The 27,870-nt window shown below is 47.3% G+C and overlaps 1 protein-coding gene across 1 annotated transcript in view; it reads left to right on the forward strand.

Annotated features, from left to right (window-relative positions):
- Positions 1-27,676, forward strand: part of LOC143010230 (phosphatidylinositol-binding clathrin assembly protein) — a 54,379-nt gene extending 26,703 nt beyond the window's left edge. The window contains exons 3-19 of the mRNA XM_076162449.1: positions 2,049-2,124; positions 2,239-2,341; positions 2,872-2,965; positions 3,594-3,705; positions 4,124-4,230; positions 5,999-6,040; positions 9,244-9,329; positions 9,455-9,578; positions 12,039-12,172; positions 12,826-12,926; positions 13,789-13,893; positions 17,816-17,953; positions 18,962-18,992; positions 19,132-19,282; positions 23,520-23,576; positions 23,933-24,049; positions 24,429-27,676. Of these exons, the coding sequence (XP_076018564.1) occupies positions 2,049-2,124; positions 2,239-2,341; positions 2,872-2,965; positions 3,594-3,705; positions 4,124-4,230; positions 5,999-6,040; positions 9,244-9,329; positions 9,455-9,578; positions 12,039-12,172; positions 12,826-12,926; positions 13,789-13,893; positions 17,816-17,953; positions 18,962-18,992; positions 19,132-19,282; positions 23,520-23,576; positions 23,933-24,049; positions 24,429-24,443 (1,593 nt within the window). The 3' untranslated portion in view covers positions 24,444-27,676. The remainder of the gene's footprint in view (positions 1-2,048; positions 2,125-2,238; positions 2,342-2,871; positions 2,966-3,593; positions 3,706-4,123; positions 4,231-5,998; positions 6,041-9,243; positions 9,330-9,454; positions 9,579-12,038; positions 12,173-12,825; positions 12,927-13,788; positions 13,894-17,815; positions 17,954-18,961; positions 18,993-19,131; positions 19,283-23,519; positions 23,577-23,932; positions 24,050-24,428) is intronic.
- Positions 27,677-27,870: the final 194 nt, after the last annotated feature.

The raw sequence follows: 27,870 nt of genomic DNA on the forward strand, positions 1-27,870 counted from the left end.
CTCTGCCCTCTTTTGCGCGCACACACACACACACACACACACACACACACACACACACACACACACACACACACACACACACACACACACACACACACACACACACACATTACACACACACACATTACACACACACACATTACACACACACACATTACACACACACACACACACACACACACACACACACACGTACACACACACACATTACACACACACACATTACACATTCTTTATGCCTTTTTAAACAGTCCCAGGGCCCTTGGAAGCGTGTCAGTGCTGCCGATTCCAACACACATCCCCACAAGCATCTCGATGCGCGCTCACACACGCACTCACATTCGGGGCCAGTGAGCGGCTGGTGTTCATCCAAAATCGGGAATTGGCAAGCCGGCAAATCTCAGATCATTTTAAGTCAATTGGACAGACACTGCCTTCACGTTAAGACGCTTTTGGGAAGCCTGAGGCCCGAGTTCCTGAAGCCATGGATGATGGCCAAGACACATTCCACTCTGCTCCTCAGCGATGTGAGGAAGACTTAGAGATAGATCAAGGCAGTATGGGGGAGAAGTACGGTGGCGCTGCCAGCACCTGCTCAGGGGGACCGCGGGACAGGCGGTTTCGCTGTCGAAACCGCCTGAAGCTCCAGCTTGTGTGGGTAAAGTGAATAAATAAAGCCCTCTTCTTCATTAATATCTCACATTGAGGTGTTCTCAGAGAATAGTAATACAGAGCGAAAGAGGCCGTAGGAGCTGCTCAGTGTGCAGCAGTAAAGCAGTGAACTCGTACCAGGCAGCTCCCAAGTGTGAAAGCATAAAAACGTGTGAACGTGAAGGGAAGTGATGCTGAAAAAGAGCGGACGAAGCTCAGCGACACTTCCACACCTCCAGCATCTGCCTAATGACCTCGGATCAGTCAGGAGGGGCAAAATGATTCTCTGGGAAATGTTCAAAGCACAAGCAGATGCTGTGCTTGTGTTCACAATTCACCCGTCAATCCATCGCTTCATCCAGAAGAAGCTTGATTCTTTTTGTTCTTGTGGCGAGGTAGGTTTGTCCCACCGCGTCCTTGAGCCGTTTTTTTATTCCTTTCTTTCTTGCAGAATGATAATTAATGTCAGGAAAGTGCAGGGGCGATAATGTAACTACCTGCAGGTGCTGAAAGAGGACGAGGTTAAAGCATTTAAAGCAGCATTAGCACATTAGCGGATTCACCTAAAAGCCCCTCCTGTAACATGTGACACGTGCCGTGACAAGTCGCTTGTGTCAGTGATTTTTATTTAGAACTGTGACATAATTCACGGTGATGTCATCCACTCACCTCTCCTGTCTCCCAGGACTACAATTTGCATAATTTGTTTATTGCAAATGAAATGTTAAATAGAAATGTAAATGAGCTGAAAGGTGCATGTCAGACCCCTGAACAATGTTTCTGCCACGTTTGGAGGCGATTTGTGGGGAATTGTGCTTACACATAGATACGCACACACACACACCCGGCCGCTCTCCAATTAAAGTAGTGAGTGATGGCAGAAAAAGTGACGGGCTGCCGCGGCAGCAATACAGCCTGTACATCTCACTGAAAAGTCGCCAGGGAAAGCCGAACGTGCACAATGCGCATCACGCGACCATATGGAAAGCTGTGACGGCGGCAGAAGAGCAGGACAACAACCCCAAGCATTTCATCAATAGGTTTACTCTGAGAAATGGCCCCTGGATCATATGTTGGTGGAAATAGTGAGCAGGGTGGAATCAAGAAGGTGTTTCAAGGTCCGAACGGGACAAACTATGAAAGATGTCAGACGCAGCGTTTATTTCTCCTGATGGACGTCGAGTACGGCAGCTTTTCTGTAGTGTAGGGACAGTTTATGCCGAGTCAACACCAAGTGTAAACCTGAAGCGCACTCATCTGTCTGAAAGGGACTCCTCGCAATGTCTTAATGGAGTAGCTAATCGCACATCATCACTCAAAACTGCTCGGCGTTCTCATTTAAATACTTTGTGTTAACTCATGATTGACTTTTTCCTCTTCCTCTCTCTGTGTGGCAGCGTTTCATCCAGTACCTGGCCTCAAGAAACACCCTGTTTAACCTGAACAACTTCCTGGATAAGGGCGCCCTGCAAGGTGAAAACACACACTTTAAACACACACACACACACACGCCACCTACAGCGTGCATCCGCAACACACAGACACATCTTTTTACACAACCGTCTGTTCCATCTCTCGCCCTCCCAGGTTACGACATGTCGACCTTCATTAGACGGTACAGCCGTTACCTGAACGAAAAGGCCATGTCCTACAGGCTCGTGGCTGTGGACTTCACCAAGATGAAGAGGGGGTATGCATGACACACACACACACACACACGCACACGCACACACTGACAACCACACTTATCATGTCACACTCATCTCATCGCACAGCGGGAGCCAGTCTTTCGCTTTTGGCGCCATTAAGAACGAGAGTGTGGCAACAGAAAACGGACTCTTATTTTCTCTATGATATTACCTATTTTGACACTTTTCACATATTTTGTCGCTATATCTGAAACTGTAAGTACTGAGGGCGTTATTTAGCTTTATAGTTGATGATGTAGGGCGCGTACGAGACTAAATAAGCGTTCTGTGTGATATATTAAAGAGGCGTGTAGCCACTCTGGAGACTCCTATACCAGAATGGAATCGTTTCAAGGTGGCGTCGGATAATTCACAGTTTGTGAAAGGCAAGAGATGAAGCACAAACAAAAGAAAGCGTCGACATTTTTCCTCTCCCGTCCTTTTGTGGAACGTCCACATTTGTGTGAGGTGTTCCCTGTAATTCCTCACAGTGGGGGGGGGTTTCTTTGTTTCCCGTTCTGTTCCGTGTCAGGATCGACGGCGTGATGCGCACCATGAACACGGAGAAGCTGATTAAGACGCTGCCCATCATTCAAAACCAGCTGGACGCTCTGCTGGACTTCCAGGTACCAGCTGTGAGGTTTTGTGTGTGTGTGAGTGTGTGAGGGAGTGTGTGTGTGTGTGTGTGGGGGGGGGTCTTCGGTGCTTGTCAACATCGGGGATGAATCACTTTCCTATCAAAATGTAAATTGGAAACAACAGCTCACAAAGAAATAATAGAATCCATTCTGGGTCGTTTCTCGTAGATTGAGTAGGAGGAGGGTGTTGTGGCGATAGATTTCAAGTATTAGCGCGCGCGTGTGTGTGTGAGAGTCTCAAGAAGAGAACGTGATTGAAGAGGTAATTGGCAAAATTGGTGGCTGCATTGTGGTTTGTGCCAGCAGGCTTCAAAGAGTAAGAAAAATGGATGGTAGAGTTCCGATTAGAATACATATGTGCGCTGTTTACTGTGTGTGTGTGTGTGTGTGTGTGTGTGTTGACAGCTGCTTTTGTCTGTTGATGTGTTTGCTTCCGACTGGGAGGGAGTGGTGCTGCGAATTTTGGGAGGAATAGACATTTTGGATGTAATTTTGCGAAAAGGAAGTGAAGCTTTGGATAACAGTGAGAAAGATGTCTTCATCACCCCCTCTGCCTCTTTCTCTCTCTCTCTCTCTCTCTCTCTCTCTCTCTCTCTCTCTCTCTCTCTCTCTCCAGGCCAACCCTAATGAGCTGACCAATGGTGTGATCAACTCAGCTTTCATGTTGCTCTTCAAAGACTCCATAAGGCTGTTTGCGGCTTACAACGAAGGGGTCATCAACCTTTTGGGTAAACACACTACACACACCTGCACACACACACCTACATGCGCCTGCACACACACACACACACGCACATGTTCTGAAGATGAATCCACCTGCCAACAGCGTGCTTGTGTGTTGTCAACCCACTCATGTTTCCTCTCCTAGATGTGTCAGAAGCGGTGGTGTAAGTGTAGCTACTGTTTGTTTAGCGTGTACACACACTTATATCTGGCAGATACGGAAACACACCCATCAGCACAACGCAAACACACACACACACACACCCCCACATATGTGCCCACAGTCTGGTTGTCAGGGCAGCAGGGAAGCTTTTGACAGGCTGTCATGAAGCTGCTAACGGCTTCCTTCTCCATTCAATCACGCACTGATTGTTCCTGTCTCCTTCCTTCCTTCCTCTCTTACTTCCTCCTCCATCTCTGCAGAGAAATACTTTGACATGAAGAAGAACCAGTGTAAAGACGCCCTGGACATCTACAAGAAATTCCTCTACAGGATGACAAAGCTGTCCGAGTTCCTCAAAGTGGCAGAGGTACACACACACGCACACACACACACACACACGCACACACGCACACACGCACACACAGGTCGAGGATCAGATTTTCCTGGTGCCTTATTGTTGTTCCCACAGGATTTATTAGGTTTGCACAGCTTCCGTTCATTCCACATTACACAGCTTACCTCCCTTTGCCTCCTCTGTTCTCGTGTTCCTGACCACATCCCTTTCTCTCACACACACACACACACACACACACACACACACACACACACACACACACACACACACACACACACACTTTTCACATTATGCAAGCTTGCGTTCCCAAACTTAATATGGATAACCGTGTGTATGTTTTCTTTCCACGCACGGACTCGTCTTGCTCACGCAGATGAGAGCGCCTCACCTCCCCTCGTCGGCCCACATTTGCTGCGCAGACACACGCACGCACGCGCCGCCCAAAATAACCCTAAGATGGAGGATGTGGCGAGGCGCTCCGCTCGCTCCCCGCACTCCTGCACCTAATCCCTTTCTCCTCCCCGACAAAGACGGATACTCGCGTGATTCCTCCTCGCCTGGCGCCCACAGATCATCCCTCTTTCTCTCTCCGCCCTCTCCCTCCATCCCTCCTTTGCTTTTTCAGCCGCCGCAACACCAGCAAGGTTCATGTTCTGTATTTAGCATACACATGTAAAATAGCCCCCAGTCACATTCCCTTTGTCTGTCATAATTACACTTTCAGCAGCTCCCAGGGTGGTGGAAGCGCTTTTTTATTAATTAAGAAATGTCGCCAAATATCGAAAGCTTTACAAACAGATTCTCTTCGTTTGAACTTAAATGATTGATTACCTGGACTATATAGGACTCACAGTATATGTGAACCCTCAAATCACCCAAATACTGCCTCACCTTGACTCTGGACTCTGCTTCAAGTCTTCTTTTTTTTGAAGACGCAAAGACTACTGATTTAATTCAGTTATACGAGATGTTATTGGATTGAAATCGCTGTAAATTGACATTTGCCCGCGTATATTTGACAAATCATTGAATCCAATTCTGTCCCCGCGTGCGTCTTACATCCGAATTGGTACATTGACTCGAGCCCTCATTCTCTACTTCGAATGAGCATTTATCACATCGATTGATACAAAGTAAGAAGAGGTTTTTTATTTCACCCACATTTCACCCCAGAACGTGTAGCAGGCCATCTGATCTCTATCCTTGTGAATATCCCATCGGAATTCCGCAAAGATAAAAAGGTAAAGCAAAAATTCCCCGAAACTTCCCAGAGGATTTGGATGTACACGGATGATGTAATGTTCCGTATAGATGACGGTACGTATGTGTTTGCCGACTGAACAAAGGTGACATGTTGGTGGTTGTTGAGTCGAGGTGGTCACGTCGTATCTGTGTCCAGAGACGTCGCCGTCCGATGTGGTATCAGTATGATTACGCGTGTCTATCAGTGTTTGTACGTCATCGCTCATCCGTTACCACGCCAACGCTCCCTCATTGGTCATCTGTCAGTGTGCTTCATCATTGTCATGACTGTGAGGACTCGGTGGGTTTGCCGGGCGGTCCTCTGGAAAACATTTTTCCTTGTTTTATTTCTGTTGTTGTTTATGTTGACGTTGCCACCGCATGTAAGCAAGTAATGACTCCCCTGTTTTTTTGTTTTCTGTTCCCATCTTTTTTCTTTCTTTCTGATGGACCCCGCCCTCTTCTGTTTTGTTTCCTCCTCCCCATTTTTACCTTCCTCCCCCCCCCTTTTTGTTTGTTTGTTTGTTTTTGATGACAGCAAGTTGGAATAGATCAGGGTGACATCCCAGATCTCTCACAGGTCAGTGTACATCTCACCTCTCACTTCCACTCTTCTTCCTCTCCTCTTTCCTGTTCTCTGTTCCTTCTCCTTATATCGTCTTCTACTTCTTCCTCTTCTTTCTTGTCCTATTCTCCATCCTTTTTGACCATGTCCTCTTCTTCTTAACCTTCTTTCCTCCTTCTCTTTCCTCCACTACAGTTTTCTACCTGTTTTCTTCGGCGTGTTCTTCCTCTCCTCCTACTTTTTCTTAGCCTGTGTGTTTTTCTTCTTGTCCTTCATCTTTTCTTTCCCCTCCTCCACCTTCTTCTCCTCTTGCTCTCTAGCTGCTCTTTTCCTTCCGTCCCTCCTTCTCCTCTTTATGTGCTTTCACTGTTCCATCCGTCCTTTAATCCATGGCCTCACACCACACTTCACCCGTACGTGTTTCCCTACTCACTCTCTCTCTCTCTCTCTCTCTCTCTCTCAATCACTCACTCACTCACTCCATTTTATTCCAACCATATTGTCTAATCTGATTTTGCTGTTTGAGTCCGAGCAACTCCCTTTGGGTTTGATTGATTTTACTCTCCTGCTTTCTCTTTCACTTCTTAATGCTTGCTATAGATCCAACACCGGCGGCGGCGGCGCCGGTGTGTTAGGTTGGCCTGCTTAAACGCTGCGCCTAATGCGGGTTTCAACACGAGGCTCTGGATGCAAAGGCTTTGCTTAGACCTTGAATGTACATTAATGAGGATAATAATAACAACAACGCAGGGGTTGAATTGCAAGACGGCACTGCTACAAAGGGAACGGACTCCATGGTTTTTTGACATCTTTGTGAGAATTGTGCCTTTGTGTCCTAATTGTGAGTTCAAGGGAGTCCTGTTGATAAGGTGCCGAAGGACAGAATTCATCCCCCAATGCCAAAAAAGCAGAACGATTCTACGTTTGCGTGCGTGATGCCAAATTAACCATCAAAATGTGGGATTTCCTTTTTATGTTTTTCAAACCACAGATCCACAAAAGTTGCCAAATGTGTTGCTTGCCTGCATCACAAAAGCTTTAAAAATGCAGACCCATAAGCACACACACACACACACACACACAAACACAACTGGAAGGCTTTTATAGCCTCGCCGGGACCCGATCTTGGTCATGCAGCACTAAAAATCATTACACAGAGTGAGGCTGGAAGTTAACAGCATGTGGATTGACTGCGTAGGTGTCAAACTCTCAGTAATGTTTTACTGTAGCAGTTAATAGTCCCTTTCTTTCTCCTCTCCTTCCTCTGACGCAGAAAACTAAAGGATCATACATTGTAGGTGGTGGGTTGCGTACTGTATTGCCGCCCCCCCCCCCCCCCTCCCCTTTGCACGAGCATTAGACTTGCGTTCCGCTCACACAGTCTTGTTGTCGATGATTTCTGACGTGAATCGGTATGATGTGTGTATCAGCGTGTGGGGCCACAGGTGGCAACACGCGCACACACACACACACACACACACAGCCCAGCTCGAAACAAGCCGTGCATGCAGAGCTCTGGCATGACAAGTGAAAGGCCGTGAAACCTCATGAATAGAAAATGAGGCTTCACCCCTCCGTCCTCATCTGCATGAAAGAATTGTTGCACTGTGTCTGACTTGCTCATTGAAATTCCATCCCCTCCTCAGACGCTGTTTGCTTCATCCGTCACACACGACATCGTTGCTTTGACACGCATGGCGGAGGCACGTCGATATCCAATGACCCTAGTGTCACAGGGTGATCATTATATGTAATAGAGAAAGCGCAGCTTTAGCAGTGACGGGGGGAGATTCTCCATTATCTTCTTCTTCCCGATGATGATTTGTAAGTCTCTCCGTCTTCCTAAGTTAGTGCTGTCACCATGGGAACGCCATTAGATGAGAGCAACATACGCTCGCAAACCGCCGACGCGACAAGAGGTAGAAAGCAAATAGTTGAAGAGGAACAGGCAACCTGCTGAGCGTGTGTGTGGGAGTGCGAGAGCAAATACCGACTAAGTTGACACAAGGTCGTCTTTTCATCCATTCAAACGCGGCAACAGTTAAATACGGCCTCTTTCTCTCCGCGTGTTTCTGGTTCTTAAGCAACTTGGAAATGGTTTGGCGAGCGCCCACTCTCGCCAGCCAGCTCGGAAGCCAAAGAACTCAAAAGTGTGTGTGTGTGTGTGTGTGTGTGTGTGTGTGTGTGTGTGTGTGTGTGTGTGTGTGTGTGTGTGTGTGTGTGTGTGTGTGTGTGTGTGTGTGTGTGTGTGTGTGTGTGTGTGTGTGTGTGTGTGTGTGTGTGTGTGTGTGTGTGTGTGTGTGTGTGTGTGTGTGTGTGTGTGTGTGTGTGTGCCGTCCTGTTGACATAACACACTGAGCAGACCCAACATTCCTGTGGATGGAGAGAAAGACGTGACGTCATATTTTCACATTGGAAGAATTTCCTCTCCCCGGCCAGCTGAAATAAGTTTCAGACGTCAGGAGAAAGCTGAAGTGTTCCTTTGTCTCGGTGTTCAGTCGCCAGATCTGCGTGATTGTACACTTAAGTGGCCGTCACATTCATAGTTGATCTCCCTGGTTTTACGAGCATTAATGAGGCCCTATGAAGTTGAACTCGGCTCAACTTAAATTTGCAGCTTAGTCGTGTTTCCTGTCGTATCGTAGCAACAAGTCGTCCCTCGGTAGCAAGAACGCTGTGGTTCGTTTTGAATACTGGAGAGTGTTTTGGGGGTTTTTTTGCGGACCAAGAATGATGAGACAAAAACTATGGCAGCGGAGATTCACAGACAAACACACACAGGCGAGCCAGAGTTTCAAAGACTGGGGAAGGGACTAGAATGGCGAGACGATGTGAGGGTAAAAATGAAAGGAACAGGAGAACTAATCAGCTTGTCTGAAGTTTGGCGAAGAATCATGCGGCGCGACCTCTCCGCTGCTCTCCACCTTTTCCTTGTCCTTTGTTTGCCAGCCTTCTCCTTTGTTCTGTCTCTCTCTTTCTCTCTCTCTCTCCCCCCTTTGAGTCTCTTGCTAAACAGTGTGAGTGTTTGCCGCATGTTGCCATGGCTATTCTTGGAGCCCGGTGCACTCTGTTACCTTCCTGTGAGACCAACTAACTCTGCTCTCTATGTGTGTGTGTGTGTGTAAGTGTATGTTACTGTAAGAGTGGAGGAGAGTGATTATTTTGTGGGGTTATTTGTTCAATTGCTTACTCGCCCACCTTTCCGCTTTCCTTCCCAGGCCCCCAGCAGTCTCCTGGAGGCTTTAGAGCAGCACTTGGCCTCCCTGGAGGGCAAGAAGACCAAGGAATTGAATGCAGACACCAGGTAGACATCTCATGGGCCTTGAAGTCACATTAGAGACCCAAAAGACAATCGACAGAAAGATAACTAACTACGTCTGAACCATTGTTGAACGTACACTCTAACTCGGGTTTGTCTTTGTGCTACAGAGCGTCCACCCTGTCCAGCGCCGTTTCATCTCTCTCCTCCACTGGCATGTCCTTCAGCCGCATGGATGAGAAGGAGAAGCAGCAGGCTCTGGAGGAGGAGCAGGCCCGACTGCAGGCTCTGAAGGTAATTTAAGTCCACACCAGAGTTTGACTTTGACAGCCGATCTCACTCGTTTGCGTTCGTTCAGCTCCCAATACGTTTCCTCGAACTCAAGCTCCTTTTTGACAGCATTGTAACTGTACAGATATTAGATTTGAGAGGAAAATGGTTTTATGGACAAATGTAAGTATGAGAGGGAGACAGACACAGGGAAACGGGTTTGACTACGCAAGAGTCCTCTCTCTCAAACGTGTTTTTTCTACAACCAAGTGCTGAAAGTAAAGGAGTTTCTTCACTGCAGCATCCTTGGTATGCAAATATACATTTATGCAGAGGTAATTCATGCATTTTCCATTCTACCACACGCGTTTGCACTCGCTTATCACTTACGCTCAGCCTTGATAATCCACATACATTTAGTGATAAGAGATGGTGGCAGACATGAAGCCGTGCGGGGAATTAAGTTATCCGCTGCACATTTAAAGCAGACGTGTGCAGCCATTTTGAGGATAAATGCCGACGTGCAGGGCAAACGCATCACAACAATCGGGTCAAAATGACAAGCAAAACTACGGTTAGTGTCCCAGATTTCCCCCAAGAATAGACGTTACAGCACAAATCTCTGGTAAGAAATGTGTGGCATTTTGCTCTCAGAAACCCGACTGCGTGCTGGAAGCGCTGATAGATTGCATCACTATGTTGCTGTTGAAGTTCAACTCCATTTCAGGATAAAGGCCAAGAAGAGTCTCGCCGAACGCTCAAAAAGTCGAGTGGAAAGAAAGTGTTGACTCTCTGGCTCCGGCCCCGGGAGCAAACTGAGTAGGAGCGCAGGGGGCCACAATACATCGCAGAGATACGCCCCGTGTCTTGTCGGTATTCCCTCAAGCTTTTTGAAATGGTGAAAGTGTGTATGAAGTGTCTTAACCTGGCAGATTCAGCGCAGCGTGTGTCTGCGTGTGCCCTCGCTGTTGATTGGATTTTAGCACAGTGTTTACTCCATGCCCTTGGTCGCCCTCTCTCTACCAAGGTCCACTGATTACCTTTGGGTTCAGTTGGGAACGAGTATAGAAGCCCGAGCGAGAAAATAACATAGTGCGAACCGAGGGAGTAGAGGAAGAGTGTGTGCTTTGGGGTTACAGGGGTCGTCCAAATACTGTAGTCCAGCTGTCTGAGCGCTCTGGTGTCCATATGGGTTTAACACACACACACACACACACACACACACACACACACACACACACACACACACACACACACACACACACACACACACACACACACACACACACACACACACACACACACACACACACACACACACGTAGACGGCTACTGTCCAGCTGGAGCCTTCGCCCACACAATAACAGCAGTTCCCATTTGCTTCTTGCTACACCATCTGAATATGAATGAAGGGGCTTCTGCCTGGTGCAGCACGAGGCTCTGCTTATCTGCTCAAAGTCCGGATTCTGTCAAAGGTTGAACAAGGTCGCGAATGGAATTCAATCATTTCCATCTGTTGAAATTTGAGTGTAATAGCGCTCGGCACTGTGGCGTTTGTGTGCGTTGTGTTTCCATTCCAGACGCAGACCGAGATGAGTATTGTGTACATTTGTCGACGCAATACAGTATGCCATGTCATTTACAGAGGACGCAAAGAAACATCTGCTAATTCCTGGTACATGTTCCTATATGATGAGAAGCCATAGAGCGGCATCGATCCCCCGCGGAGGAATTAGGTCATTGCAGCATCGAAAGTAATAAGATCCAACAAGAACACAGGCGGATGGAATATCAGCGGCCAAGCCCAGTGTGAAATAAGCAATAAAGCTGTAGTATTAATAACAAAACAAACAATAAAGCAATAAAACAGAATATAGGCTGTAGTGGGTTATATAAACAGAAGGTTGACAGGTTCAATCCGATATAAACCGGATGGTATATTTGGGAGATGGCAGATTTCTTAAGTTGTATTCATTCACTCAAACATATTTTCCTTATGTTATCCTGGTGACATAAAGGAAGCAGCGGATCTACGCTTGTGTGTGTGTATCTGAGCTTTATAGAGACGCATCCACTCCCACTGTGCATTCTCACGCCACCTCTGCCGTCGGATACAATTCAGCAACGACTCTTTGTGTTGATTTTAATCTGAGTGGACTTCAACAACATCAGGAGCTGTCATTGGGCGAGCGTTTTTCTCGCTGCATAATCATTAGAACGTTCCTCAAAGTTCTCCGTGTTGACTTTTTAAACATATGGTCTGTCATCGCGCTCTGTTTTCTGCGCTTCCCTCTAAATCCCTCACCAGCTGGCTCCTTCACAGGCTAAACTAAGCAATCAAACGCAGCACAGGCTCGGTTTAGGTCTTCAACGGGAAACGACGACAACTTACTCGCGCTTCATCGGCGTCAGAGAGCAGTTGATGTGATGTAGCCGCAGTCTCACCTGTGCCTGTGTGTGTGTGTGCGTGTGTGTGTCATACAGGACCAGCGCCTGAAGGAGATCGGTGTGCATACTCCGCCCTCTGCCTCCCCCAGCAGCCAATCGATAGGCAGCGCCAACAACAACCACATCGCCCCGACCCCGGAGTTGTTCACCTCTACACAGTCTGCCAACGTGTAAGTACACACACACACACACACACACACACACACACACACACACACACACACACACACACACACACACACACACACCTCATATGTTAACATGCCATATAAGTCCTCTTACACAACAAAAGAGATCTGTGTTCCTTGATGACTTTACGATCAAAGTGTTTGGTCCCATAAAGAAAATGTATTCCTAATCAAAGCTTAATTGATCATCGCGCACACACACACACACACACACACACACACTGACACACACAATTTACGGCTTCTCACCGTTTCCTTGCTGGAGGAAGTTCTTACGGCCCTCCAGGGAGGATGGATTAATCTTAAAGAGCCAACGCCGTCTAAGCGAACATTTTCTGCCGTGGCTACAGCTATTTATGCTTGATGGATTAATTATTAACACCCTCTCTCCATCTGTCTTTTCTTATCTCTCTATTTTGTCTCTCTCTCTATCTTTTGACACTTTCTTTCCCCTCCTCTCCTCTGCTGTCTGTTCATCCCCCCCTCTCTCCCTCACACTCTCTCCCTGTCGCTGCACTGCACTCCTTCATTCCATCTCCTTTCATCTGTCTCTCCCACTGTCTCTCTGTCTTGTTTCACCCCAATTCCTTACGTCTCTCTCTCTCTTTCTCTCCCCTCCCTCTCTCCCTCTGCAGCGTGCCCAATCTGAACAGTGACCTGTTTGATCTACAGCCGGCCTTCATCCCCGCTGTGCAGAGCGCTCCCTCCATCTCCACCGTCAACAGTGCCTGGGGAGGTACGCAGTCACACACACACACACACACACACACACACACACACACACACACACACACACACACACACCACTTGTGACACGGACATGCAAAGAGGAAATCCTATGCGTTCTTCGAGAGAGATTGGATCTGACACACACACAAACACACACAATTCAATTTACTTTCTGAAGAAGTGGCTGTATAATTACCTTTGAGACGTTCCTTGGGAAATATTCCCTCCGGCCTTCATCCCTTCATTTACCTGTCTGCCCATCCATCAGTCAATCCCTTCATGTATCCTTCCATGAACGCCGCTCCTGCAGCCGCGACTCCAGATGTAAGAAATACTTCACAGTATTTTGAAGTTATAGATACTCAAACAGCAGATTCCCCCCGGAGTCGGCTCAGTAAACACACACACACACACAGAGGAACGTCAAAGCATCTTAAGACGGAGCCGTAAAGGATTTAACCAAAACGCTTTTACACAACAACCAAGATAACAACCCCCAGCAGAAGAAGTATCATATTCCATTGTTTTCTATTAATAGACTTATTAAACTGCTTGTAAGTTGAATGAATCGAATTAGAAGAGTCAAATTTATGCACAAACTCTTTTTTAGTGTTTTAATCAATTCAATCAGACTCACCATTGCCATAATACATACAATTAAAAGTGTAAACATTGGTAGCAGCACTGTGACATTTGTTAATACTCACAGTATAAAAATGTGAACATCTCCAGCTCCATCTGCGTTGCTATGGACACATTCCTTTCTCTTGATGACACCTGAGACGTCGTTTCCCCGTAATCCCTGGACTCGGACGAAGACGCTCAACTTGTACTGAACTAATGAGTCCTACTGTAACTGCCTCCCTCAGGAATGGAGAGCCAGCCTCTGCAGACGGCCCCGGCCATGACCGTAGACTTTGACGCCGTGTTTGGGAATAAGGCCGCGTCCAGCAACGGGTCGCAACCTGCAGCCGGTAAAGCCCGCTGGCTCCTCCCGACCGAAACTAAAAAATACCTTTCCTGGCTTTTCTAGCGCCCCAGCTCTAACATCTAACTAATCTCTATGGCTCGCTTCTTCCTATTACAATAAGAACCTGGTCCATCTTTGGACAAGGTATCCAGGCTTTTACTCGGTGCAGGGTTCCTACACAGGTCTGTGAGTTCTGCCAGCGTTAATGAATTCCCCTGGTCCTATTCTTTCACAACCAAAATTAAGAAACTAAAGTGAGGAAGACGTGGCAGCGAACGTGTAGAAACCCTACCCGCAGTTTCTCCGTCTTCTCTTGTGGCTCCTCAACCGTTACAGCGTTGGACTGATTCCCCCTGGAGCGTTGCAGGTCTGGCACTTTGGCTCCCCGCCTTCCTCATTAGCTTATTTTCTCTTTACTTCCCGGCGACTTGACGCAATCAATCTCTGCCGCTCGCCTCTCGAGCGTTTCAAGCCTGCGAGGCGTATAGAAGAAGTATCGACCGAATGTAAAGAAGGCGCAGAAGAGGGAAAGGGGTCGTCTAAGGTTTGTTTCTATCGGGGAGGAGGTCGGAAGCGCATCGGCTGAGAGGTCGTTACAGTTCCCTCTCTGAGGTAAACAAAACTCTGCAGTGGACGGCAAGAACCGCGCAAGTTGTTAAAGAAGGGATGAAGGCGCCGAGATGAGAAGGATTTTCCAGCGCCTGTCAGCTTGAGTGTGGGTTTGTGGCGAGCAAGCCTGGCATAGGTGGTCCCCACGATACCCCGGAGAGCCGGGTCGTGCTCGCCAGCCGCCGATAACACTTGTGAGGTCGCTAGCTCCGGTTGAGGCCAGGAACACGCTAACTGCTTTCTATTAATAGAGCTTGCCGCGTCGAAGCTGCCACTATAACTACCAACGCGCCATCTGGGCGACTGGCAGCGCCTCGCTAGAGTCTGTGTGTGTGTGTGTGCGCGTGTGTTCCTTTTGTTGTAACTGTGTGTGTGTCCGTGTCTGGTGTGTGCGCGTGCGTCGTCTGCCGTTTGGCTGCGTCCCATCTGTCCTCTTCCTCTCTGTTTTGTTGTTCACACCATCCTCCCTCTCTCCCCCCTCTCCCCCCCCTCTCTCTCTCTACCGCTGTCTCCCCATCGCACTTGACGAGGCAGGAATTACCCAGGCAACTCTTCTCCATCTGCTCTCCTCCGCTGTCTCCTCCTCCTGCTCAATCCGTCGTTTCTGTTTAGATCATCCTCCCATTCTTCATCCATTTGTTCTCCACTCTTTGCTGATATCCTACTGTACTCGCGCTCGGCCTCGCAGAGAGCCCGAGGCGTCGTTTCTCTCTTTAATAAACATTAGACCGAGATGTATATTTTACAGGATGAGTCTCCTTCCAATTTATTCTGGGTATCGCATCATTCATATCTGTTTTTCCTCCTCGCCATCCCTCTGCAAATCATTGCAGATTTCTGTCACAAATTGCAATTTATTCATCCCTTTTTTTTTTTTATTCCCCTGTTTCCTCGCCAGCTTATTGTTCTATCCATCACGTCTGTTCTGTATCTAGCAACACTCCGGGACCGGATTCTTCGCTTTATGGACTTGCAAATTTCTGCAGTTTCAGCGCAAGATCAAAGCGTCTCCCCCTCCACCTCCTCCCCCCAACCCCCGTCTCTCCCCCTTCTCCTTCTCCCCCCACCCTGTCTCTGTCCCCGTCAGCCTCCACATGTCTCAATTTATTCAGTTAAACTCATGTTTCACTCTCTCTCTGATCTCATAACGTTCAAATCTTCTTCTTCCCTGTTAAGACACCGACGCATCATACAGCCTCCATCTTATCCTGCACGTTTACATGCACTTTAAGACTTCGATTAGACTGCGATTACTGTAATAACTATGCTTCATCAGTCGTCGCACCTCAACGCGATTGAAACTGGCACCAATTGAAGGATGTTTTCGGTGAGGCACAGACCGCAGACTCTCAGTGGTTCTGTTAATCTCATTTTCCTTTTAATGGCATTAATACTCAGTGTAAATCCATAATCTTAAGTCGGGAATCCAAGCAAGGAACTCAGTGAAGGAGCCCAAAGTAGTATTTAATAGAGTTTCAAAACTTTAGTCCTGAAAGCGCCACGTGTCAGGATGTGGCTCCCGCGCTTCCTTGAGGCTGTCTTACCAAACACCAGTGTAGTAGGTAATGCACAACGTCGCACTCCATTTCCTCCCCTGGACCATAAAGTCGACAACATTCTCTGTGCTGGCTTCCTCTCCTCCTCCTCCTCCTCCTTCCTCTCTCTTTTTTGTTGCCCTATGTGGTGTCTGTGTGCGTTCCCTCTCCCTCCCTCCCTCTTCTCTCTTTTAGCTCCGTCTCTCCGGTTCGGTTTCATTTCCCAGGGCTCGACCGGCGCGGCGGTGTTGGCAAAGTGTTTTATCACCGCGACGACCAGTGTCGCGATGATAATGGAAACGCTGCAATTAAGAGCCGATAGCGGTCAACGCCGTCTTCAGTCGTATTCCGCCTTTCTTTCCTCCCCTCCCCTTTCTGATTTCTTCCCGCTTCCCGTCATCTCTTCTCTCCCCGTCTCCCTCCGCTTCTCTCCTTCTTCCCCTCCTCCCATCTGCTAAGCTAGCAGGAAACTCTTCTGAATCTCTTGTGTCAGCACCACTGTCAGGCCAACACAGTGCTTCCTAACTAAATATTATTCCTCCCTCTTTTTTTCCTCCTCCTCTTCCTCCTCCTTCTCCTGTGTTTCACTCCTGCAGGGACTCGGCCGTCTCGCGTGCACACCCTGCTCCTTTCATTTTCTTTTCTCGCTCCCGTCGTCTTTTCATTCCTCTCTTTCCTTGGCGTTTAAGCTATTGATTTTGTGATTTCCCCCCCTAATGGTTCCTGGGTAAAGTGAGGCACTAACACTGGCAGGATAAGAGCTTTAAATTCCTTCTGGGATTTCATTCTCACCCGTACATAAAATTATGTCATAAATCTATAAGCTGTGTAGTTATGCTGTCGTTATTTTGCAATCCCGCCCCCCCAGCCACATTATCAGCATCCTCCCGCCCAAACAAACACACACACACACACACACACACACACACACACACAGTCACACCTCCGGCTTTCTTACCAGCACAGTAATACTCAGCCATTAGCCCAATGAGTGCTGACATTGGACATTGTTAAGTCAGGCAGTTACACACACACAGACACACGCGCATGAACACACACATGCACACACACACACATGCGAACCCACGCTTGTTAACACAGGAAATTACATTTGTCATTTGCACCTATTGCCAACGGACAAGAACAATCGCAAATGCACACACACGCACACACACACACACACATACACACATACACACACACACACACAGAGGCATGTCCAAAACTAATCGCCGCAAAGAGCCGGAGCGTGTACATGACAACCAGGAACAGATCAATCAATCGTGCAGAACGGTCCCGACAAGCTCCTGAGTCAGGGGTTACACGCTGGATGCTGATCCAGTGAAGAGGCGCACACACACTCGCAGCAGGAAGTGATCCGTTTGTGTCCTCGCCGGTTGTAATCTGGGCCATTTTAAAGACACGCTGGGGCACAAAAATGAACATCTTCCCCCCCGATCACAACGATACATGGCTGGAACGAATGAAGCGGCGTAGACTGAGGCTCGATCAGATGCACACTTTGTTTGTTTTCACGCCAAATCAAGGCTTCTACCGTTCTAATTTAGATTCTTAATGTTTCCCGGGGTGTGGCAACTTTTACAAACTGCTGCTTTGGTTTCCTTACTTTCTTGCATTTGAACTCACTTCATTTCAGATCTTCCTGCCTTCTATTTCTACATCACGTGTCTGCTTATGTCAAAAGGTTTCTGTATTGATTTCTGGTCCAGTATCTAATCCCAACTGGGCGCGGCGCTGTAACCTCTCTGGCTCCCCCTTCAGGTTTCAACGCTCTGGGAGACCTGATGAAGCCCACGATGCCCACGCACACGGCGCCTCCTCCTCCTCATATGGCCATCCACCACGGAGGAAAGATGCTAGCCAACGACCTCGACTCCTCTCTGGCCAACCTCGTGGGCAGTGAGTCTGCAGGATACATATTCGCAACAACACGCAAAAGACACATCTCTACTTTCCCAAAGAGCTCCTGGAGTTGTTTCCCCATCTGTCTACACTTAGAGACCGCATTCCAAAGCTCCTCATTGTTTCCTGGTTTCACTCACTTGCATCTTTTCCCTCTCGCATCAGTCGCCAAGGCAGAGTATCAGACGCTCCGGCTGAACGGGTCTTTCCCACCTCATGTCTCCTCTAGGACGCCTCCTCAAACCTCCCAGCTGCAAAAGAGACAAGGGGAATCGGAACGTCCTTAAATATGATAGACCGGATAGATTCCTGGCGGTGGGAGGAAGCAGGGAGCAATGAAATTAGAGCTCTGGAATGTATCCGTAGTTTTAAATATCCGTTTAGGAAGATGCGGGACGGTGTTGTCCATCAACCTCTCCCTCAAATCCAACCCTCTTTAGTCTGCATGCTGACATCTCACGCTCCTCACACACACATACACAGATACACACATACACGCATTTACTCCAATTTGGCTCGTCTTTGATTTTTCTCACCGTTTTGCTTTAATTGGCCGTCGGAATTGAGCGGGCGTGGCTCCATCATCAAACGCGCAGTGTGCCATCTCATGAATGAATGAAGTTAGTCGGCTGTAACCAAAGTTAGTGGGCATGTGAGGTCGCTACATGTGCCAAAAATGATATGTCAATCTGCTTGATGGTAGGATTTGGCAGTGACTTTTAGAATGTAGAAGTGGTAGAATTTGGCTTTTCTGTCTCCTTTTTGAGCTGGACACTGAATGCATCACGCTGCTCCACTGTCGCTTCCTTTTCTTCCCTTCACCTTCATCAGCGATATCGGTCAGCCGCTAGTTGAAAGCCAGCAGAGGACAATAAAGTAGAATCAAAGAGAGTGAAGCAGATGATATTGAAAGCTGAATTGTCCCTCCCTGGTTACTCTTCCCTGACTGATGATCTCTCTCTCTCTCTCGCTCTCTCTCTCTGTTTTTTTTATTTCCCTCCTCAGATCTGCAGTTCGGCGGGACTCCAGCCAAGAAGTAAGTGTGCGCTAGCCGCTTGTAACGGCGTTGCTTTTGTTGTGACACGTGCACATTTGATGTTTCTGCTATGAATGTCGACTCGTTTCCACAAGGGTCCTGAAAGCTCCATCTTGTGTGTGTGTTTGTTTTTGCGTAGCTGCGCGTCCCTCTTCAGGCCAGACATGCAGTGGAGCCAGCCCGGCGAGAAGAAGCTGACGGGCGGGCAAAACTGGCAAAACAAGACCATGTCCACCACCCAGTGGGGCCCGGCGCCTATGGCCCCGCCGCCCATGGCCGTACCGCACGTGGTAAGGAGGCGGGGACGAACGCTAAACACACACACATACACACACATGCACACACGGGCTGTGTTTCCTTTCATAAGGAACCAAAGAGTGTATAAAGTGTTAAACTCTAAATTCAGTGTAAGATGTTTGGGTTTATTGCTGAATTCTTCTCCTGGTGACCAATCAAGTTTCACTTTGCTGGATTTTTATTTTCCTGACAATTTCAGTGGCAAAATTCACCTTGAACTTTTACTTTAAACTTCAAGAACTTAAAAATAGAATCCACACACACACACACACACACACACATACACACACAATCAACCTACCTACCCACCTGAACGCCGTACTTGTCTGCACATGAGTCATTTCCTTGCCTGTTTTGTGTTGTGCGTGTGCTTGTGTGTGTGTTTGTGTGTGTGTGTGTGTGTGTGTGTGTGTGTGTGTGCGCGTGCAAGCAGAGCCTGCCAGCTTCTGATTGTCCTCCTGATCTCTGTTCTGTAGTTTCTGGCTGACGAGGACAAACTGTCACTAACCCTCTGTCTCTCTCTCTGTCTCTCTGTCCCTCTCTCGCCCCCCCCCCCCCCCCCCCCCTCTCTGTCTCTCTCTCTATTATTTTTTCCTTTTCTCTCTCCTTTATGCCTTTCATCCTCTCATCCTTCACCTTCACCCCCGCTGTCACTCTGTAATCTCTCCTTCCCGTCTCGCTCGCCCTCTCTCTCTCCCTCTCCACTTTTTTCTTCCCTCTGTTTTTGCACCGTCATCCACTCGTCTTCCTTCCTCTCCCCTGCTCGTGTCCCTTTTACTATCACATCTCCATTTTGCCTTGTCATCCACCCATCCTGTTATTTTCGCCACGCTGGCTTTTGACACTTCCTCCTCTGCATCACGACCTCACTATACTTTTCATCTTCCTCACACCTCTCCCCTTCTCTTCCTCTTCCCGTCTCTATTTGCTCTCTCCCCCCCTCCTGTCCCGTCTCATCATATCGTCTTCTTTTTGCATCATCCCTCCTTCCTTGCTCTCCTTCTCTGTCTCCTCTCGTCTCTCTCTCTGTCTTTTGTCCTTTTTTCCTTGTTGCGTCCTGGGGCAGAATGGAATGTTCTATACTAGTTATGTAAGTACTTATCCCTGTTTAGTAAGACAAGTCCCACTAAAGTGCTTCTCTACCTTCAATTACTACCTTGCTGTCGCCCTCTCTCCATCTCTTTCATGTCTCTCTCTCTTCACATCTCTACCTTCCCCGGGGACACTTCCGAAAAAAAGCTTCAGATTCCGTGTTTGCCAATTTCCACAAATAACGTTCTCACCTCGGTGCCACAGGCCGGTGTTTTGCAAAGTGACTGATCTTTCTCTCTCTCTCTTCTCTCTTTCTCAATCCCTCCTGTTCTTCCCGGGAGACGTCCCGCCAAAAGCTTTTGTCTCTGCCCGCCGGTCTGAGATCACTGCCTTAACTCAGCGTCTCGAGCCATCGCACTAGACGGCGGGGGGGGGAAACGTCCGCAGTCTGGATCACAGCCCAAAAATAAATGCGTGAGATCTGATCTTTGGGCTCTCAGAGGCAAAAATAGAACGTCTGGTACGAAATCAGTTCGGTATCGCGTCATAAAAGCCGATTTGTTGTTCAGCAAAACAAATGTCACAAATGTGGTGTGTGTGATCGGCACTAAACTAGCAGCTGCCTCCAACCTTCATTGAAGCAGGCAGGCAAATGTAAGATAATCCCAGATAATACCCCTTTATTGCTTAGAAAGGGAATACGTGAATAGAACTGCTCATTATATCCTCGGGGAAATGGAATCTATTGCTTCAAATATACATTTTTCTTACAGCACATTTAAAATAACCTCCACCATCCATAATGGATGAAGAACACGGCACAATGTGGCTGCAAAACCCCTTTAGTACATGAGAGCACATGAATACACAGCGGAGCAAAGAAGAAGCAAACATTTGTTCCACACACCATCCGTAAAGCCAAATTGCACCAGAATGTCAAGGTTGCAGCCGTCTGCGCTTAGTTAATTGTCTCAAAGCCAGACATGACCTTCACTCCGCCGCAGAGGTCATGTAAGAAGGAATAGACGGGAGAGCGTCGACTCGAGAGGGAAAGGTAAAGGTGCAGAGAGGCGTTCAGCGCTGACGCAATGAAAACAAATGTCACCAAGGCGGTAAGACAATAGGGTCACAAATAGGTGGTAGTGGACAAGCGGAGGAAGAATGATAATTAGCAGACGGCGAGGAGAGTGAAGGAACAGATCAATGTTAAGTCAGACAAAGGCAGAAAGTCTACATGTGTGTAGGACGTCGTTGCGCTTTCCCGAAGGTCTTATCTGTGGCGGTGCGACAGATCAGCCTCGCCGAGACCTTTTTGAGAATGACGTAACATCTCTAACAACATGTCTTCTCTGCTTTTTTTGATATATTCTGGTCCTGATTCAAACAGAAAATGGATTGATCTGATGCTGGGAAACCTCCTTAGTCCTCCTTACTTTCTCTGAACGTAACCCAGTTCTTGCCTCTGAATCCTGGCACCGACTGGGTCTCAGACTCTAAAAGAGGCCGGCGGTGTATTACTAAGCAAGCAGTAAATGTATTTGATGTATAAATTCACGTCGTTGGGCTGACTCTGGCTCTTTTTTTTTTATCCTCCACGTCTCTGGCTGTCGGCCATCGCTGCTTCTGCTGCTGTAGCCGTCCAAAACATCGCATCGATCAATGGTTATGATCAACTTTCGCCACCCGCTCCCTGGAGGCTAGAATTAAAAATGGATATGCAATCAATCGCGTCGAATCCTCGGAGCAGTTTACGAGCTCGCCTGACCTGAACTTTCTTTCCTGTGCAGGGAAATATCACGCCCTCTCTTTTCTTTTAGCGTTTATTAATCTCATTTACATACATTCACCAGTAAAACAGGGTGTTTGTGAGTAGCACTGATTAATAAACGGCAATTAAACGATAATCGGCGTAATTTTACTTCTTCTGTGTCCATTAATACCCATGAATAGTCTAGACTCAGCATTGTATCGCCTTGATTAATGCAAACCATTATATCACAAACAATAGCTCAGGTAATTTATGACCTGACCACTTAGGTAATTACTGCATTTTATGGAACAGTTAAGTTTCCTGGGGTTTTCTCGCACACACAACAAACAAAACTCAGCGAAGAAAACAAAACCGTCTCAGAGACGTTTAACTCAAGCACCGTGACTGCGGTCGATGCTGCGGCGGTCGGATCGCGGCGTTAAAAAGTTATTAGAAATGCCACAGTTGTCTCGTTTACGATGATGGATTATGTTTGCGAAGGCAGCAGCATGTTTCCGTTCGCTGTCCTTAATTGGTTTTTGAGAACAGTGACTTCTGGGTTGTTGTGCCGACCTGCAGTAGAACAAACAATCAGCGGAGGAAAGGCTGTACGTCTGAGGGCTTAGAGTCTTCATTGGCATTGATGGTGACACATTCAAGAGCTGCAGGGATTTCCCACAACCCTTGAATGCGTCTTTTTGGGGCGGGGTTAATCATGGGGTCAGGGTCCCACGTGGGTAGCTGGTGTTGGCAGTTCAGTGGTCGAAAATAACGTCGATCACCTACAGTCAATAAGGGTGCTCAGAGTTACTACCCCCCTTTCCACTCTGCATTGCATTATGGGACGACAGTATCCATCATGACCACGCTGACCACGCTGAAGACCCTCTTAGTATTCCTAGCCCGTACTGATGTTATCTTCAACTTCCGAGGCTGCTTTTGCTGTGCGATTGCGCAAACCGGATTTACTGCAGGCGATGAAACTAACACGTGCTTCACCGTTACCTTTTTACGAGCTGCTCTTCCAGACTCGCCCTCCACTCCATCTTCTCCTCCTCCTCGTAAACCGGTTCTTCCTTTCTCACATTTACCGATTTCCTTAACTCATCGATGGGAAATCAACTGATTTTGATAGATACAAGTCGGGATTTGGATTTGACGAGACGCTGTCGTATTGAGCAGCCTCTCTTCTTAAAGCGGCGGTAATGATCAGTCCCAGTGGGAGTACACACTGTTCCACGCTGTGTTACTGTTCACAAACACAATGCTTTCTTCGCACACCGACAGTAAACAGTGTGTACACGTCCTTTTGTTCGGTGTCGTCACTCAGTCAGAGGCCAAGCCGCCTGTCACTTTTTTCGGGGGGTTACATCATCGTGCTTAAGTGTTTTCAGGTGTTTCCTCTGCTGCGAGTTTGATTCCTGCTCTGTGCTCTGCCGTCTCTGCAGGCTCCAGCTCCCATGGCTTTCCCCATGGCCACACCGCAAGTGCCTGTGTATGGAATGGTAAGTGTGTACACACATACTCGCATATAAAGGGGAATACATGCATATATCAAAATAAAGAGATATATATACATAAACTCATTGATGAGGCAATTTAAACTGACTTGCTTTTAGTTTTCGTTTCCTTTTTCTTAATCCTCTCATGACTTTTAGTTTTCTTGTTTTTGCCGGCAACCATTTCACGCCTCGTTTTCACTCCCATTTTCTCCCATCGTCTTGTTTATATCACCCTCTCTTCCTGTCTCTCACTCCTTTTCTCTGTTCCTGCCCTCTCTCATTCCTCCTTTTGAAACCACTCTCTCTCTCTCTCTCTCTCTCCTTTCTTTGACCTCTCTCTGTCCCCCTGTGTCGTGCAGGTCCCTCCCCAGATGGGTCAGATGGGCGGGGTACCAGTGATGGCTCCTCAGCCGATGATGTACAACCAGCCTGTTCTCAGACCCACAAACCCCTTCGCGCCCATGCCAGGAGCCCAGGTAGGAACACACAAAGATATACACGCCAAGTTGCAATTAGCACTTTGTGTCTCCAATTTCACACAGAATTTCCGCATAATTTACTCTAACAGTGTTATAATTACAATTCTTATCTGCATAGCAATTACCAAACACACACACACACACACACACACACACACACACACACACACCTCTAATATGTTTCTGGGTTATGAAATAAACATCACACATCAGTTGTTAGTTAGTATGCGCTGATGATTAAATGACATTTTCACAACAACAATAATAGTAGCTCAACTTTCCCTTCCCTGATTTGGCAGATTGATCGAAACACACAGGAAGTAATGTTTTCTCTCTCTCTCTCTCTGTCTTTTTCTTTGTCTCGCCGCCAATCAAGATGCAGTTCATGTAATCCAGTCAAGGGGGGGGAGGGGGAAGCAGAGTGCCAAAAGCGACAAACAAACAAACAGCAGAAGAAGAAAACACACACGAGAGGACAACGGAATGGGAAATGAGTCGATGGACGAAGAGGTCGACGGATGACACGAGAACCAAGCAACACCAAAAAAGCGAAAACAAAAAAAAGTGGGGGATAATGGAGACGGCGATGACGGGAAGCGATGCGGGGAAGATTCGGGCTGCTCTTTGTCTGAAACAACTTGTGTGTGTATGTGTATATATGGCTTCTTTCAGTTATATTGTCTGATTTGTGAATCTATTGATGGAGCAAAGTCCCACACTAACAGAGGGAATATCAGTGAGAGAGGAAGGGATGGAAAGAAAGTCGAGGAAATCCAAGAGTTACTGCTGCAGAATCAGCTTTATTTTCATACTGGTGCTATTTTGTCCTCTCTGGGTCGCTTTCCACCTGGAAATGACGGTCGAGGAGCACGTAGGAGAGGACAAGTGTTCGTCAAGTGTGTGCGTAAAAGTGAAAGCATGCGTGTGAAGTATGTATCCGTTGTTTCAGATGATGCTTTGCTAAGTCCCGTCTCCTCCCCTCAGTCCCTCTCTCTCATTTGCCTTCTACATCTGTCTAATCAGTGAGCGATCTAGAGGCAAAATCTGTGTGTATCCCCTCCTTTTCTTTGTACTTTCCAATTTGTTTCCCTCTGCAACTTAACGTGAGCTCACCGAAGTGTCGAACCCATTTATTTATCATGTTTCCAAGCAAAGGTTCCTCATACTAGATTTGTTACCCCCGTAAGCTTCAGCTGCACACGGAGACATAGATACTCGCACGACACCAAGTTGTCACCTGTTGGACTCTTAAATTGGCTACTTTACCGATTCTGACGTTCGCGGGCATCGTCGCAGTCGCCACCAGCACAGTGTCCGATGGTACGTTTTTGTTAGCGCCACGGACCTGCTAGCTGCGTCCTCTCACGTGTGCATCTGTGTCCTCAGTTCACCTCCGCCCGTCTTTGTTGCGTCATCAACCGGTTAATCGAAGGTCGCCTAAGTTGAGAGTCTTTCCATCGTAAACTACCTATTGGCAGGCCTGCGTTTACGTGCCAATGGTTGATGACAGCAGCTAAAGTTAAATGTTACTGAATCAAGTTGACTTCATTTGTATTGAATTGCACTGAATTGAATTGAGTGGCTTTAAGCGCGAGTCAAATAACGCTGAACCGATGGCGTCGCCCTCGCTCGTTAGCTCACTCGCTCTGCGGTTTCCTGGGGAAATTCTTCGACTTTGGGATCAAATTTGACTCAGCATTTACGAGGTCATGGCCATTCCTCAGCCAAAGCGTCCGTCGCCATGATTTCGCCTCTTGGTGTATTTGTTCATATTGCATATATTAGTGTGTGTTCACGTGTGTGCGTTTTTCCATTGAGGGCTATTTCTGAGGGTCAAATTTAACCTGAGTGTCAAACATCGAGCTAATCGAGAGCCAGCGATTTTGACACGACGTGTGGGTTTTGGGGGTTTTTAAGCTTTGTTTCTTTCCGTTTTTGTAAAAATCGAGTTTTTGTTGCAAAATGCACATGCAAAAATTTTGCACTGAAATGACTATCCTGCCGTCGTAGGTTTTGGCGTGAAGGCGTTCAAAAGAGATTTGAAGTTTGTAGAGGTAGTTTCGGGTTTTACACTAACGCGTTTGTCTACTCTACCAGCCACTTTGGCGGGTTGACTAAAAGTTATTTTCCTGCCGTTCTAACAACGAACTTGAACCTTTTTTTATAGTCCCGTCCCCCAGTCTGTCCCGGTCCAGCATCCAAATCTCAACCATCTGTGATTGTGCAGTTGTATTCCGTTCATTATCCACCCTGCCACGAAAATCTCTAGAATCTTGCTTCCGTCTCAGCTCTGTCTAGTTGATCTGTCTCTAGGAAGCTTCTTAGCCTGCTTTGTTACCGTGCGGTATGTGTAGATATGTAAAGAAAAATCGTAATTATAGCCGGTTTGTGTCTAGGTCGTCTGCTTTCACCTCATCACTGTCGCTGTTGGATAGGTATTGCTTCTCGTCGCAGTCTTGCTTTACGTAGTTCTAGACTCTATTCCTAGTCTCCTCCCATAGAAGATGTCCCGCTGTAGGCTTTCCACCAGTGTCTAGTAACTATAGTTCTTTAATCTCTCTTGGTGTCTGACCATTCGCTGTAGATGAAACTTTCCTCTGAAGTCTTGCTTGGGCTCTGTGATTTGCTTTTTGGTAGCTTCGATCGATCCCCTTGTGTCTAACCGTTGGCAGTGCTTGGACGTCCGGATTCTTAACGCCGGTGGTCAACTCTGTCTACCGTCACGATGTTGCAGCTGACAAACTGTCTCTGATTGGACCTGTGAATCCAGGCAGCAAATCTGATGCTTGGGCACCCAGGTTTCGATGGTTATGAGACAGACATACAGTCCCTATCTAGAATACTTGTAGTACATTAACCAAACCTTTGATAATCTCCACAACTGACCGCTTTGGCAGTCAACCAGCTGCTGTTCAGGGGTATGTTTGAATTCAAAAAGTCTAGTTTAGTCAGTGAAACGTGGCAGAATGATTGGATTTGTTTGTGCGGTCAAGGTGGTAATGGTCTCGTTTTGACCAATGTGTCTAGTTTGTGCGTCCCCATGAATAGAACTTCTTTACGGTGTTGCTCTTGTCCTGATGCAACTGCCCATGTCCAAAGTTGGAACACTGTTGATCTAGCCAATCATCCCCTCCACCTTCTAAGATAAAGGTACCAACTTACTTTCGCTCCAAATTGGATACTCGAAAGCTATTTTCCAAAGGAATATCTGTGTATTTCACAGAATTGGTTGTAATCATGGTTCTATGGTTTTTCAGGACTGATTTTCGGTTGTTCAATCTGATTACGCTAACAGGCACTTTGCCTGTTAGCATAATCAGATTGGACTTTGGAAGGAAAATCTCCTTTTATGGCAGAACCAGAACCAGGTGCCACAGATCTTAAGTTTTCAATTGCCATTTTCCCGACCTGATCCAAATGTTCTAAACCACATCCCCGAGCCCTTCTGCGGGTTCAGCTCACACTGTGTCCTGTAAGTCCTGGCTTTGCCTTTGGTGTTCCAAGATGTAGTTTTTCACTTTTTGCCCAGAAAACTGCGCAGTTAGTTTCCTTTCTCCTGTTACCATTTTGTTACAAACTCTGGTTTGGAATCCAGTCTTGCCTGAAGTGACAAGGTTTACCACATCTCCGAAGCGATTTCAAACCGACAATAGAGGAGACAGAGTGGATGTGTGCGTGTTTGTGTGTGTGTGTGTGTATGCAGAAAAGGTCTCACAAACACAACTGGCATCTCTGTAGCTTTGACGTAACTGCCAGTGATTATTACAGCTTTATCGCGCGGGTAATCTATTTTTTCGCTATATTGGGAGAACGGTTTG

This window comes from Genypterus blacodes, unplaced genomic scaffold, assembly GCF_046128005.1.
Source record: "Genypterus blacodes isolate CSIRO-AG114 ecotype Tasmania unplaced genomic scaffold, CSIRO-AGI_Gbla_v1 ptg000122l_1, whole genome shotgun sequence".
NCBI classification, from domain to species: Eukaryota; Metazoa; Chordata; class Actinopteri; order Ophidiiformes; family Ophidiidae; genus Genypterus; species Genypterus blacodes.